This window comes from Diadema setosum, chromosome 5 (assembly GCF_964275005.1).
Source record: "Diadema setosum chromosome 5, eeDiaSeto1, whole genome shotgun sequence".
Taxonomy (NCBI): Eukaryota; Metazoa; Echinodermata; class Echinoidea; order Diadematoida; family Diadematidae; genus Diadema; species Diadema setosum.
In genome coordinates, this window is record NC_092689.1 from 12,214,517 (window position 1) to 12,230,472 (window position 15,956).

Genomic DNA, 15,956 nt, shown 5'->3' on the forward strand with positions numbered 1-15,956 from the left:
AAGGCGCGTGGGGGTCTTGGCTCTCGCTGGTGGCTTGCCTTGACTAGCGTAACGACCCTCGCTAGCTCTTCTTGCAATCACTACAACAAGAGGGCCTCTGACGCAGACTAGGGGTATCCGGAGCCTGCTTCTGTATGGTATTTTGAGGCAAAATGAGTTGCAAAAACATGAAATGTAGTGATTATTCACGATATGCCAGGATTCGATTTCAATTTCTCATGGGCGAGAAACTTTTGAGAACGGCACCATATTGCAGGTGGAATCTCATATCATTCCGAAAATTTGGAATTGGTATGTACGTGAAAGAGCCGTTTCCCTCTCATGTACGGTATGAAATCACGTAAATTTCCACAATATTTAATTCACTGATTGCGCTATGATAATTTCACCATCCAGGAACATCGTAGACCACCTGTTACATGATTTGGAGATGAGAATATAAGAGTGCAGTGACCTTGGTACAGATGAAAGGATAAGAACTTGTGCGCAAGTTTAATTTCTCCATTTTCTAGCGATTAGTCAATAATAGCGTGACACTTTTGGTCGAAAGTAGTCACATTGAGATGAAAGTAACTGATTTTGTTTTCCTTTTTGGGGTACATTAACTCTGCGAGTGTAGCCCTCAACAAAATTTCAATCCGGAAAGGAAGAGATGCAATATGTAAAGTGACTCGGGACGAGGCCCTGGGTTCCACGTTACTTCCAACCGGGTGAAGAGAAGCAAAATCATTGTTGCGATGCGACAGAACAACGTTGTCAACTAAAAACAGGCCTGAAATAAAAACAAAAATTTTAAAAAAGAACAGAAGCCTGGTGCATTGGTTTGACGAGTGATGACTTAACAAATTGTGGAAATCTGGTTGCAATTTGGTCCACGACAGGCGCTGCTATGTAAGGCTCGCATGAGAGCAGGCCTGGCGCTAATCTCTCCGAGGATTCCCGGGACACAACAAACCCTTCCCCTGCCCTCGTTCTCGCCCCGCTAACTCGGCCGGCGTACCCCCGTGCCTCGATGTGTCATTGCTTCTCGGCGCTGATACACGTCAGCCCCCCCCCCCCCTCCCGACTCATTATCAGTTTTTGTTTCAAATCATTTAAAATATTTTAAATGGTCTTAATCTCCCTGTTTGGGGTTTTTTTTCTCTTCTTGAATTACGTGAGAGACTCTTTGTCTCATCCGCTTCTTGCTGTGTGGTCTGCAAGAAACGTCCACTAAAATCAATATGATTTCATCGATCAAATTTATTACTTTGATTTACCCTCCGCCTCAGGTTGGATGAACACCATTTCGACATAATACTATAATTTGGGACGTATCGACTAAGGATGATAAACAAAGCTTGGATTCTTGCCAAGGAAAAACTAGATACCTTGTCTTACATTCCCTTTACTTTGGCTGTAAAGGCATAGCAAGTCATAGTAACCTGTTAGACCAGGTGGTGAAGTGGGAGCTCCCTGGTTGGACCGCAGTCGAAAACGATTACGTGGACGACGAGGACAACGAAGGAGATAATGGAGTTGATGAAGTAGAAGAAGAAAAGGACGAAATAGGAGAAGAATAACATTGATCAAGGAAAAATGAGTGACATGTAAAAAAAAGAAGAGAAAAGAAAAAAAGAAGATATAGAAGCAGAAGGAGTAGAAGATTTTTAAAAAAGAAAGAAAAGGGAGAAGCGAATTACGAGAAGAGAAGATGGAGAAGTAAAGAAGGGGTAGAAGGAGAAGGAGCAGAAGACGGAATACGTAGAAGAAAGAGAAGGAGGAATAGTAGTTGTGAACAGATCAGACGGTCTCATAGCGCATGGACTAGACCTTGTAGACCAATGATGAGCAGGCGGGGCAAAACAAATAAAACGGATGATTTAATAACAGCCATCTCGGGTTGCATGAGGTTTAAATTTACAACTATATATGGATGTTTTTTGTTTCTAATGGCGATGGGATGTTTAGACACAGTACGGTACAACAACCAACATAGAACACAGGTAATTACATAGGTTCAGTGTAGGTCGCTGTTACAATTCCTTGGTTATGACCACAACGTGACAGTGGTTTTGTGAAAATTGCATCCATGTCATTGACGAAAGTTTACGTGTGTGTGTGTGGTATTCTTGAGTGAATGTTATTTCTGCGTCTCCATTTTACACGAACACAAGATAAACTATTCATATGTCACGTTTTGGTGTTGTTGTTTTTTTGCCCCATTTACTCATAAATATCGCGAATCGGTGTCGTCAGTCATGAAAATAGACGTGGTTGCTAGGTGGAGCAGGCAGTTGCCATGTGAAATCTTCAGCCATCACGTACGCGTTATTATCTAAGCTGGTTTACTGTACTCAACCCCGAGAATATTTTTCTATCTATTAAGAGAATATTTTTCTATTTATTAGGTGGGTCAGTGAGGATCTCGTAACATGCTGTTCGGCTCGCCTGTTCTAATCAGATGCATTTCAAAAAGTTAGAGTTCACTTAGTATGCACTACTTGTTGCCACGTCGGGCAATCTGGCGTGGACTAACTCGCTGTCGGGAACAAACTTTGTGTACAGCTTTACATCAAATTGAAACAAATAAGTAAATAGGCCTATCAGTGCATTGTGCAGTCAACGTAAAAACTGTCAGACTCCATAACAATTACTGAACGACTGAATCTTATTTGCGTAAATTGTTCTTATAAGGAATTTATCAGTATTATCGCCGTAATAATTCAGAAGTGTGCATGCTATATACATGGCTTGTCGATTTAGACCAGGGAGGTGGGAATCCCAACTCCCTGTTTAGACTGATGAAAATGATTGCTGCTCGTATAGGTGGGTCAGGGGTGGACAATATACGTGACCCAAGACTGGCACTGACATGGCTTCAAGACGGTAATGCTGTACACGTCTTAACGCATCTTTGAAATGAACGTGATTGCTGATTGACAACTTAACTCGGGATTAGTAATCAGAATCGGTTGCTCACAATGGACAAGTCCTGCGAGATAAAGAGAGACCAAACAATGGCTTCCTCTGCTTAGGGCAATCTCTCCAGTCGGCGCGCTCGGCCGCCATTTTCGATGATGTGTCATCAACATCCAGAAGAATTTTCCAAATGAATGTTTCTGTTTTAGTTTCTAGACGTGGCCTGATCACATATCCCTGGAGTGTGTTCTCGGTCTCTCCTCATATCAAAGCTGAAGCCCGTCGAAACCAGAGGTTTCACCACGAGGCCGCGCTGTGGCGGGATCGGGCCGTCTGCCGTTGGGGGCGGGGTTCACCCTTGCGACAGCGCTCTTCTTTCTTTATTATTATTATGCTGGATTTAATCCTGCCAGAATGATGACAGTTTCATTTGATGGCCGCTGCCAAGGGAGTGTGGGTGGTAGTGCGTGTATTGTAAAAGTTCTGGTTGCTCTTTGTTAACCCATTCCATACCCAAAACGAAATTACATTATCATGAATACATGGTTCGTCTGTCAAAAGGAGAAAGGCGCTATATTATAATGAAGGAGAGTATTCTCGACTTACATGATAACTGACATGAGACTAAATACTTCGTTTATAGTTAACCGCGCGGTGGAGATGGCACTATTACATTTCCCGCCTCTCACAGTGATCGATCGACATAAATGTGTATTTATAAATCGTGCACTTATGCTCACGCGTGGAAATGATTGTCTTGCACAGCTAGGAGCTCTTTTTCGAATAGCAATGATTGCAGTAGATATTCACAAAACATTCGGCTGGAATAAAATTTAAAAAAAAAAAATCTTTTGAGGGGATTTATCTTTCGCGCCTTAAGGGGAATTTTACAAGTTCATTCATTCATTCATTCATTCATTCATTCATTCATTCATTCATTCATTTATCCATACCCAACAGAAACATCATACATATTTTACAAAAAATTGAATACATAAATTACATCTGCCAATACATGATAAAAGATACGTTTACAGACTATTTTCAGTATACGGAAATGCTGGAAATGGAGAGATATGCTAAAAAGCACTGCTTGTAGGGCGCATCCCCCCCCCCCAACACGTAATACAACAAATTACATAATTGATATACTGTTATGCATAAAAAGCGGAAATACAAAAGAAACTAGACGTGGAAACCTAACTAACTCGAAACAAAGACCCTAGACAAATCCCTATACTCAAAGAGAAAAAGTTCCTCAAAGAGAAATGGTAACCTTGAATGAAATTGGCGAAATGAAAGCGAAAAATATGGCAAGGTTTAAGCAAAATCGGAAGGATACAAAGAAAGCGAAAATCCGAAGGGACATACATTTTGTCATGAAATAACATGGCAAAATCGACACATACATTGCTGATGTAATTACTAATACTCCATGACGTTAAAGCAGACTGAAGTAGCTTACTTTTACCATTTTTTACTTATCTGAGGCAAAACCGATTTTCCGCAATCATGCACCATGAATTTCTCCGAAGGCGTCATATCAGTGGAATCATTTTCATCACTAGCTAATTTATCTTAACAGACGCCCTCTTAGTCAGCTATCGTGTGCATTATTATCCCTGAATTGAAAATTCTTGTTGAGCCGCCAATCACAGGCTGCGTATTCGAATTGCTTTTTGCATCGATGAAGAAGGTCTAGAATATTGCTACGTTGAGGGGAAAAATCAAAACAAAAATTAAATAAAAAAGAATGCGTGAAAGCTCTTTAAACGTCTTAAAGATCTTTCTTTTTTGATGACCGAGTTGTGAATATCCACACACTCCCAACGCGCCATCGCTTGAACCTTAAACACTAACAACTTTACATCCGAAGCAGGGTTTTCAAGGGTTGTTAAATATTTTGTTGTTAATTACAATGTTTAACATTCCTGAAGAGGAGATAGAAATTGTCGGAAACTTTATATCTTATTTCCAAATCCATATATAGGTACGGAATAGACGAAGGGCATCGATTCTGAGCGATAATTCACGTTATCATCATTCTCAGCCTTTGCAGAAATACATTGCTGTATACATGTTTCTGTTTTCAAGATCTTATTTTATCCAACGTCATTTTTATCCCCAAACCCCCAAACCTGCCGATAGACGTATGAAGATAATCTTTTTTTTTTTCCTCAGGTAAGTAACGATAATCATGTTACGAGATATACAGATTAGGTCATCATTAGATTTGACATATACGATTATCATAGAAAGATGCATGGCTATCATACTTCAAGTACATGACATTGTACTGGTATGGTAGCATTGAAAGGCAATACATTTCCTGTACCTTTTACCCAATAATACGCGATGCGATGAGTTTGATTATCAGCGCATGCGCATTTCACTGTTTAGCGGCTGGCCGCAGAAAGTGGCGGAAAGCAGAATGTAGGAGCCAATGTTTTTGCCCTCCCCCCCCCCCCACCCATGTCATAACTGGATGCCAGTCAGTGTCATATTGCGTCATATTGTCTCACTTGATTCGAAAAAGTAAGTTGAGTGAGAATATACTGAAGTGATTATGAATATCATGATCTGTTTGTACACTGAAGTTGACTTCTTTATGATATGAACGAAGTCAGAATATATTTATATGTGCCCCTCATTCCTGTTTCCTATTCAGTCACTTCACAAAACGAAGGCCTAATCATGCAAATCTTTTGGCACGTCAGTTTAAAGAGTCAAGCAAAACGTCAAGCAAACGTCAAGCAAAAGCAAAAGTCATCTAAAGCAGTCATTCCTTCCATAGTAAATACCCAACAGGTACTGAATCTTAAACTTGCGGTGAGAACGCTACCTTAATGAACCTATACCTTGGTGCCTTGATGAAAACGAGAATGGCAACACACGTTGGTAAACACTTGCCCATAAGCAGTGGCGGATCTACGGGAAGGGGGGCTGCCAAGTGATGTGGTGTGCATGAAAAACGTCATGTGTGCAGACTCTATTATTACAGAATGCTTGTAGCGCTCTTGTTCTCAGGCTCAAAAACAGTTTTTTTTTCTTATCAGCCGATCTGGGAAGAGAAATATGTGAAGATTTTTTATATTCTTTTGCTTGTCATGACCCATCGTCATTGCCCCCCCCCCCCTTAGTAAAAAGCTAGATCCACACCTGATATGTAAGTACCTTGTTTAGTATAAAGATGCCTTAGCAACTTGACGAGTTTAACAAGTCCCATTCTTGTCTTCTTGTCTTCAACAAGGCCACTAGGTGAATTTCAACAAGTCTTCTTGTCTTCTCGTCCCGAACAAGGTGCCTACGTGAGCTTTAACTAGGTAGTCGTTTTTTTATAACTTTCTCGTCCCGAACAAGGTACCTACGTGAGTTTTAATAAGGTAGTCGTTTCTATAACTTTCTCGTCCCGAACAAGGTACCTACGCAAGTTTTAACTAGTAGTCGTTTTCCCGAACAAAGCGCTGGTAATGGGTGAGTTTCAATAAGCGGCCATCTCGCGTGCACGTTTGCGCTTCCGTTCATAATCACCTAAAGCTCCTTGTTCCTTTCCAGATTTTTGTCTTCTCTGACTTTCTGTGGTTTGGAGAGGAAGGCGAGGGAGGGATCGAGATACCAGTCAGGTCATCTGCTCAACAGATGGAGCGTAAATCTGTTTTGTTTAGCGATGATGCCCTTTGGATCATCTCATTTCTGCTCGAGACATTGGGATTTCGAGTTGTTAATTTGCTGCACATGATGTGTGTTGACGTGGAAGATCAAGTCGAGATACTCGTATGGAGTTCTCGGTGTTAGCAGGACCAAGATGCGTGGTATATAAATGGGAGGGATTGACGTCCACGACGCCTGGTCGACGGAAATGGACAGGAAATCGGTAGTACACAGCAGGGGAAGTAGAATGAAAGGATGCAAAGGGATGTCGGCACATCACCGCTGCAACATTCGCATATACCGAGGAGACCAAACCGCTGGACGTATATTACTAGTAACAGGACATAGCAACAGCATCCGAGCTTTTTATAATAAATTTTGTAATCGTAACGGCAGAACGTTGTTTTGGATTTGCATTGGTAGTACGCGTGGTAATAGAAGATAATAATGCTTTTTAACGTCGAGTATATAGGGTGTTAAGTTATGATAGTTATATTGTTTACTTATTCATTGATCACGTTTTAATCTTCCATGGCTTTTTCTTTTTTAGAGCGGTTTTGGTTTGTGTTGGGATGGGGGGGGGGGGGGGCTTTGTCTGTAGTACACTAAAGAACATTGTTTAGATTGGAAAGTAGTACCAGTACGTTCACTGACGTACGCGGACCAGACTAAAACTGTCGTAGAAGTATCAAAAGAATAATCTCCTTTGACGTTGTCGATTTTATTATACCTTATGATTACAATCTGTTCTCAAATGATGGCTGTGTTGCTCTTTTGATGGCGATAGAGTTCTTTAAATACGCAGTACTTACGCAAAGAAAGAAAGAAAGAAAGAAAAAAGGTCATCATACGACGGAATCTGCCCATGGCCTTCAAGCCAACCACTATTCACGTACCGCAGACTGGCTCTCGTGTAGAGAACCGACTGCACGCAGTTAGAAGCGATACTAGTCGATTTCCTTGACTCGGGATCAATTCGTAACAAGCGGATTAACCGGGCAGAAATCGAAACTATTTTCAAAGGATATGATTGGTTTATGTAGTTTGAAAATGGCACCCCAATTCCTGTCCGATACTCGACTCTGATAATGTTTCTCTTTGTCCGCGTGATCGGTACAGAATTGAAATGATCCGTTTGAAAAGTCAGGGAGACCATAAACTCGGCTTAGATCTCAAGACAGTAACATTTTGTCACCAGAAGGAGAGAGCGAAAAAAAGAGATAAAAAGATGTATCAACGCGCACGCGTCTGTACTGAATCCCGCATATCCGTTTGTAAAGTTAGCAAATAAATGTCTACTGTAATTAGCTACAACACAGATGGATGGAGATAGCAACGTGCGATACATTAATCGCACTGAAAACACATTCGCCTATTGTCAAATCCGAAACCAGAGAAGTTAGAGCGATGCCAAAATGCTCTGAAGGCGGGTGACAACGCTAATATTCGTGGACAAACACTGCGACATAAATTTGCTCTATTTGGTGGTTCACTTTCATCAAATCATTTTTTTTTAAACTGATAAACAGTTTTTTACTTATCGTTAATGACATCAACTCGCTTGATTCACGATCTTTTCTCGTACAGAAATCGTCGGGTGGGGGGGGGGGGGGGTGGTAGTGCTCAAGGGGAGAAACTGAATATGCCATCACCTACTTGAGGACATTATGTATGAATAATTCGACTATTTTATCTGAAATATCAAGCATGTACCATTTTTCCCAATTTGCGATCGAGGAACAACAACTCAATTTCTATCTGCCTAAGAGAAGGAAATTCCACCCGAACTTTGAAACATTCCAATATTTTGACGCCAGTTGCCAATACTTATGAATTTTCGTGGAAAATCTACATTTGAACCCTGTATAAGCACGATATAACTTTGCTCTTTGGCGCTGTCTGCCGATTTTACTTGATCAAACCAGTCAAATGTAAAACTCATGTGAAATATTTCTCTGTAGTCATCGGCATTGGATGAAACAGAAATGCTTCTCCATTATATAAATGCATAACCACATAATCCTTTTTTTTTTTCCGACAAGGTCTATACCCAATAAAAAATATATTTAAGCATTGTTCATAAAATTGTGTGCTGGATATGTGAACGGAAGACACCACTCCCCTATCCAAACCTCAATCTAAAATCTTTTCCAAATAGCACATGCACATACTTTGGTTTTATGAGATAACTTGTTTTCGAAGTGATCAAACTGATTTTAACATAACTGTCGCTTTGAGAAATGACCCCTGTCAAGTCCTGATGTGATGTGTTTAAATCCTAGTCCATGCAAAGTAATATTGTTGAAGTAGATTATGTTGCTATATACGTAAGAGCACTGTTCTAAATACTTTATAGCTGGCTCAGCTGACACACTTACTATAATACACTAATTTCAGGTATATGTCTATAAATCACTAATGTTTTTAGCTTCATTGTCCTGCGCTTCGGTTCCCATGCTTTGACATTCAAATAAGTTTCGACTTGACGAATCTTAAAAATCGGTGATGACAACAGGCCCCACAGCATGCATGGGTGCTGATAAGGATTTATCCACAATTACCACGTTGTGAAAACTCGATTAATGTACTTCTCCTCGGCACATTTGCACTGATAATGAGAATCCAAAATATAAGAGAGACTGAAGACCGTGTTATATGGGGCAGACTTCAAGCTGACTGTAACCGGAAATCAGATTGCGATAGTCACGGTGTGTTTATGTTCTGTCCTCTTGAAAAAAAATAAATGAATAAATCATCACGTCTTCTTTCTATAGATACCTCATACACCTGGTAAGACCAGTGAGCGCCAGAACATAAACAGGTTGTTTTAGTCTCTTCACGCAAAGGGGGAAGTGGTCAAGAATAATAATGTACCTGACTCGGATGTGTTTTGTAAACAGCGGCGATCTTACTTATTATTAGGGTTGTCAAGTTTAGCGCGACACTTGTGTATGTCAGATGGAGTAGCAAGGCGTGGAGCTCGTATCCGTCTCTTTGTTTTTGTTTTTGTTTTTTTTTTATACGCAATATCATTAACGGACGTACACATGCTTTGACATTTCGTGATTGAAGCTGCATAAATAAACCATCAAATTTGTTTAATTAAAATCATCGCAATGAATGTGGACTAACTTCTCCTCATGATGTTACGTAAAAGTCGCATCATAACTTTTTTCCCTGCGGCAGCTGTATAGTGACTCTACAGTTTCTTCTTCGTCTTTTTCCTCCTCCTACTCAAGACTCAAGGCTACTTTCTCCTATCTTTTTTTTCTTCCATTATGATTTCGACAGTTTGCATTATCAAAGGTTTTTAGACTCACTGCTCATAATTACGTGCAACTTCTCACGACATAAAGGGACATCTGAATATTTGAATAGTAGCTAGAAAAAAAAAAGACTTGTAAATTCCGTTTCAAAGGGCGATTATGACTGAAAGCACGCGGGAGCATCACGGACCTGTAATAAGTTTCGCATGCGGCCGACGGGCGTCACGCAGTAAATCTCATCGCACAAAGGAAGACTCGGGCTGTCACAGGAAGAGACAGAAAACATGATATTACCTCCAGAGTTTTAGCAGCGATGTACGGCCGGCTCAGTGTGCGCTTTTGCTGTTTTTTCTGGTTTTCTTTTTCGGAAAAGGCAACAAAAAGAAAAGAGGAACCATGGCAGAAAATTAAAAAGAACTAAAAAAAAAAATCAAAAGGGAAGGATGGCAGGAAATTAAACGATGATAGGAATGGGAGGGGGGAGGGGCTTCATAGTAATTACTACGCTAGAACAGGGAGGTGGGAAAAGATTATTGATACACGGGAAGATTCGCAGATATGGACAATGCAGTTTCTTACCTCTTGTTTCCTAGTAATTTAAGACATTTTGTAGAAATTGGAAAATTCTTGGACAAGCGTATAATACTGGAGAAGAAGAAAATAAAAATAATGACAGATGTTTTAAGTAAATGTCGATTTTTTTTTACTCTCTCGACTCTGTCAGAGTAGGTATATAGTTATACGGCCTACCTGCGTCCGACACATGGGAGAACGTGGATGTCCACTGTTACGCGATTCACTAAAATTTTAGAGCGATTACACTCAGTATCTTTCAGTTGAATTCATAAGACACAGAGAGTGAAATCGGACAAAAATATAGGAAGCCGTTTGATTAGAAATTGGAAAGAAAGTGAGAAAGTAGTGGATTTTCCACGAAACAGTGATCTACACACACGTTCAAATCGGACAAGGTGCTGATTTTATCGCTACACAACTCTTCTATTTGGTTTGTTCATGAAGATGATCATCATGAAACAATTTCCTCTTTTTCCCCCTTCAATACTCGGCAAATTTCCCCCTACCCTTCTCTGAATACATCGACGATTTTTGCATCAACAAACTTCAGGAAGTTTGAGGTATAAAGGACAAAATTTCTTCTTATAACATTTATCTGTTAATAAAAAATGAAATTTGGTGAGGTTTGAAGTGCAAGCAAACGAGGGGCTTGTGAGGACACAACCATCATCAGGTCAATGAGTTTGATACATATACTAGTACGTGACGTTGGTGGTTATGAACTGATCTCTACAGGAAAACACTTGAAACTATAAAACCTAAATACAGCTTTCTTAATTCCGTCGAACTTTAATGAAACGTGTTCTGCTATATTTCGTTTAGCTTCACTCTATTCACTACATAATGAACTTGGAGTCTGAGCTGTTTTCCCTCACGTCAAGTGTCTAAAGAAGATCACTCATTTTCCCTACATGGGCGTTTGTATTATCATTATATCATAATATATAATAACATCGTACACAGGGTTTGTATATCGAGTTCTGTAACTAACTAAATGCGAATAGGTGTATAGAGAAGACGACCTCTCCCTCTCTCTATCTCTCTCTCTCTCTCCCCTTGCGGAAACCGTTAGCGTCTCAGTATTTTTTCTCGCACGATTACCATGACGACGTGAAATTCTCGTTCAGTCCCAAATCTTATGACATTCGGTAAAGGGATTGCTAGGTAAAACTGGAAGGGGGGGGGGGGAGGTTTGACAAGCAAACCTGCTTTATTAATGTGATCATTTCACAGCATGCATTGAAATGACAAAGTCATGCCACTTTGAAAAAAAAAGCACACACAGAAAGAAAACTCGAGTTTAAACAGAATGTAATAATACACAATGTGATTATCCATGCATGTACACCATACAACTTACCCGCTTTTGATGTACGCCTTACTATTTCTGACGCTTTCAAATTAAGCTTAATGACATTTACGACTTCGAATTTCGTTTCCTCATATATTACTATAGAGGATACGTGAAATTGGATTAAGTTTGATGGACGGCCAGTTACCATTGAAGTCAGTCCGTTCAGATCAAGTAAAGGAGCATCAACGATTTACAATCAGTGACGGTTATAGTGGTCTATTACTTCCGCATCTACTTTGTTTCAATATGAACATAAAAATCGTTCCATATAATGATAGTAGCTGTGGCTTGAATAACTCTCCACACGATCCAGTTATACTTGGGATATTTTTATAAACTAAAATATCTGAAATCACTGTTATCATTGCCAATGCTTCCATATTGATATCATTATTATCATTATCATCAATATCATCATTATGCATACTATAGACAATAAATTGTCATTACTGCGTCACTCAAACACGGAGAGAGAGAGAGAGAGAGAGAGAGAGAGAAACTTGAATAACTATTATTTTCCATCTTAGTTGACGATGTACCTAAACAGTTTCATACAACTTTTTTTTTTTTTTTTTTTTTGGGGGGGGGGGGGGAGGGTGGATGAGCATGGATATTAGTTGACCGTTCCACCCCGTCCTCCCGATTTGTGGAGTATGCCTCTTTCATGGAACAAACGCTATTAATTTTTAGAAATAAAGTAGAAATGTGAACAATGTCTTTTTTTTTTTGAATAATATACTTTTTTTTTTTAAATGTGGCATTACAGAAACTAAATTTATATGGGGACATACAATGATATTGAGTACCTTGCTCCTCCCCTGTGTTGAGAATTAAGTTTAGATATTTTATATGCAAGTATTGCGGGGAAAATCGGGTCAGCTTAGGCAAACTGGTTTCTCCAGTTCTCTCGGCAAATAGATCTGTTTGCCGAAACCAACCGATTCGGATCGATCGAATGAGGATACTGAGAGTAAATAAATGACCAACACTTGAAAGTCCACTCCCATGAGAAGTGATTGAGAAGCCAAATTAGATTTAGCACAGCTCATTTTCAACATGAAATACTGAGAATAGTGCCCTACAATCCACCACAGCTATATGTCGACAGAAGTGGGTGTGTTGACTGGGAACCTTGCAACATTTGGACTTTAGGGTATTCCCCGAGACATATTTACAGCGTCTAGATTACTGCACATCTCTCCGACTGCCGCATGGTGCTTGGAATTATTTGACACGCACTCAAGATGATAATATAATCATCTACCGCCCTGCGTGCATTTTATAAGTCAACGTCACTCATCACTGACATATCCTAAACTCTGTGAAAGGTGCGGTAATGCCTTCCTGTCAATGTCAAACTTTCAAACGTTTATTTTCCTATTGCACATGGATGGCATGACCAGACTGCATGTTTTTCATTTTCATTGAAGCCGAGGCCTCCTAGCCTGTATGGGGAAATGCTCTTCAATTTAATATTTTCATTTCCATGTTTACAGATCCGTAGCTTTCATAAGGAAACTCATACATTACTTCATATAGGCCTGCTCACTTTATTATCATACGATGGGCTGCTACATGAGCTATATATGGAGTCTTCAATAGTCATTATTGAAAATAATGATGAATTAATTTTCGTTCCAGACACCCCTTCCCTAACCACCCCCACCCACCATTAGCTTTTAATGGGCGTTTCCTCGTAATGATAATGATGATGATGATAATTATGATGATAGAAATAATATATGATACAATGTACGGCCTACTAGCAACAGTAATAATTACAATATTAATGATAAAATGATGATGATGATGATGATAATAATAATTATTATTATTATTATTATTACCATTATTATTACCATAATAATAACAACAACAATAATAGATAAACCTAATTATTGACGGTTCACCTTAAAGGGGCTGTACAGTACTGGTTCAGGTGGGGATTCATGTTTTTTACATTTCTTAGTGATATAATGAGAAACCTCGTATGAAATATGAAAGAGCATGTAATTTTAAGAAGAATTCAACGTTTATATGATGAAAATTGGTTTTCAAATGGCTGAGATATCCAAAAAAGTGATTTGATAATAAAAGACTACAATGCCCCCAACTTTATTAGGATCTCTTTGTTTCACCTTGTTTTTTGATATCTCAGCCACTTCAAACCGATCTTCATCAAATAAACTTTTGATACCCCTTAGAATTGCATGCTCTTTGACATCTCATAGAGTAGTTTCTGAATATCTCGCAAAATGTTAAAAGCTAAATCCTCACCTCGACCAGAACTGTACACACCCTTTAAATTTATAACCATATCGATCCAGTGAATAAACATTAATTTGATTCAGTGAAATTCCAACTTATTTGGACTCTTTCGATTCTCTCAAACTTCACTGAAGCATTTTATTCAATTATGATCCTTTTCCATCTTTTACATATCATGAACATCACAAGACAACCATGAAATGTTTATTCTGTTGAAGAGAATGGTACTGACCTATGACAATATCAAGCAGAACGATGATAATATCACTGTTGTTAATATTATCATTATTATTCATCAGTGCATGTTATTTATAAAAATAATGAAAACGACAAAAGTTATTGAAGTGCTAAACATGTAAGTGGTGATGAAAGAATAAATTTTCACCTGGAAAAAAAAAAATCATATTCTCGCCAGTAATTTTTGATTAATGGGTTTACCTTTTACCGCAATGTTCTAACATTTCAGGAGGTTATCAAAAAGATGACTTGATTTTGCTCAGTGATATAATGACTAGAAATACTGATAGCATCGTTATGTCATGGTCAAATTATATTTGTCATTATACCAATCCAAGATTTACACTGTATACTGCTCACAATAAGGAAATGCTTGAAAGCTGGCTGACAATTACATCAAAGTGAGGTCATGAATTCTCAACTTACGTTCGAATCGGCTTTTTCGGATGACGAAGGCCGTGGCTCGTCGACGTCCGGCTCACGGTCATCATCTCGCATCTCGCTGTCGAGTGGTGCCGAAGTGTAGCTCGTGATCCCTCCTTGTCCTAAGACCAGGTTCAGCGAGGCGGCTGACACGGCCTTCTTGGGTGGTAGGACCAGGCCCTGGCTTGGAAGACTCGACTCCGAGTCCATGCGACTTGTCCCTGTCGCCCTGCCGACGACGCGCTCTCGCACGGCCGTCTCAGCCCTGCTCGCCGATGCCGGGATAGCGGTCGACGCGGCAATGCTTGGCTTGTCGACCTGATCGCCACGCGCTTGCGACCCTTCAGCTTCCATTTCGCGTATCGTCAGTGAGCGCTGGCGTCTCTTCGTTGCGCCACTGCCCATGCGTGGGGCAAAGTGGGGATCGTTCCGCAAATTCACGGGCAAATCTATTCTATTGGCGTAGTTCATCTTTTTCACGACAATACTTCTTCCGATTTTCTCCAGGGCTCGGAATGTGGTAGTTTTCGATATTTTCACCCCCTTGGTGAGAAGGGCAGCTTGGAGGGCTGCAAGAGAGTAAATATTTCGATCACTATCGAGTATTTCTTCGATTAGTTCAAGAACATCTGGCGTTAGTTTGGTACGGCGGTTGAGCGGAACGGCTTGGTTGTAATCTCTTCCCTTGCGCCTCTTTACGTTGAGCCGAGTTACAGACAGGGAATCCGCTACCGTACTGGAATCGCCTGCGGGGAATCCTAAAACGCCCTCCCCATCGTTCCGGCTGTTCTGCTCACAGCGTTCCGTTGGCGTTCCAGCCGCTTCTTCGTCCGACTGCCCGCATTGCATGAGAGCCTGCACTGTATTCAAGTCAACAACGAAACCCTCGTCTTTCAGCCGACTCCAGATTATTTTCGGTCTGTCTCCCAATTCCGACCAATGGTACAAAATTCGGTCGCGTATCTCGTCCGAAAATTCTGCGTCTGCCATCATGGGTGTATGGTTTTGCTTATGGAACAGAAATTTTCACAAAACTGCCACCCGAAACGCTATTTCTCCAAGTGGAATGGTGGAATTCCACTCAAGTGAAATGCAGGGTGAGGGCTGTTCCGTATCGCGCGTGTCGATCGCAAGTGAACATAATGAACGGTTCACTATCATGCCCACACACTGACTCCGCTCCGTACTCTACACGTACGTCTGCTCTACCGCCTCGCGATATCATTACACACACGTCCGGTTTGTTATTCCAGTGGCTTTACGACAGGAATCGTGCTCAG

General features: G+C 40.3%; 1 protein-coding gene across 1 annotated transcript in view; it reads right to left on the reverse strand.

The window, feature by feature from the left end:
* LOC140229095 (uncharacterized) overlaps positions 1 to 15,718 on the reverse strand; it is a 32,258-nt gene extending 16,540 nt beyond the window's left edge. Inside the window, exon 1 of the mRNA XM_072309360.1 lies at positions 14,680 to 15,718. Within this exon, the coding sequence (XP_072165461.1) occupies positions 14,680 to 15,669 (990 nt within the window). The 5' untranslated portion in view covers positions 15,670 to 15,718. The remainder of the gene's footprint in view (positions 1 to 14,679) is intronic.
* Positions 15,719 to 15,956: the final 238 nt, after the last annotated feature.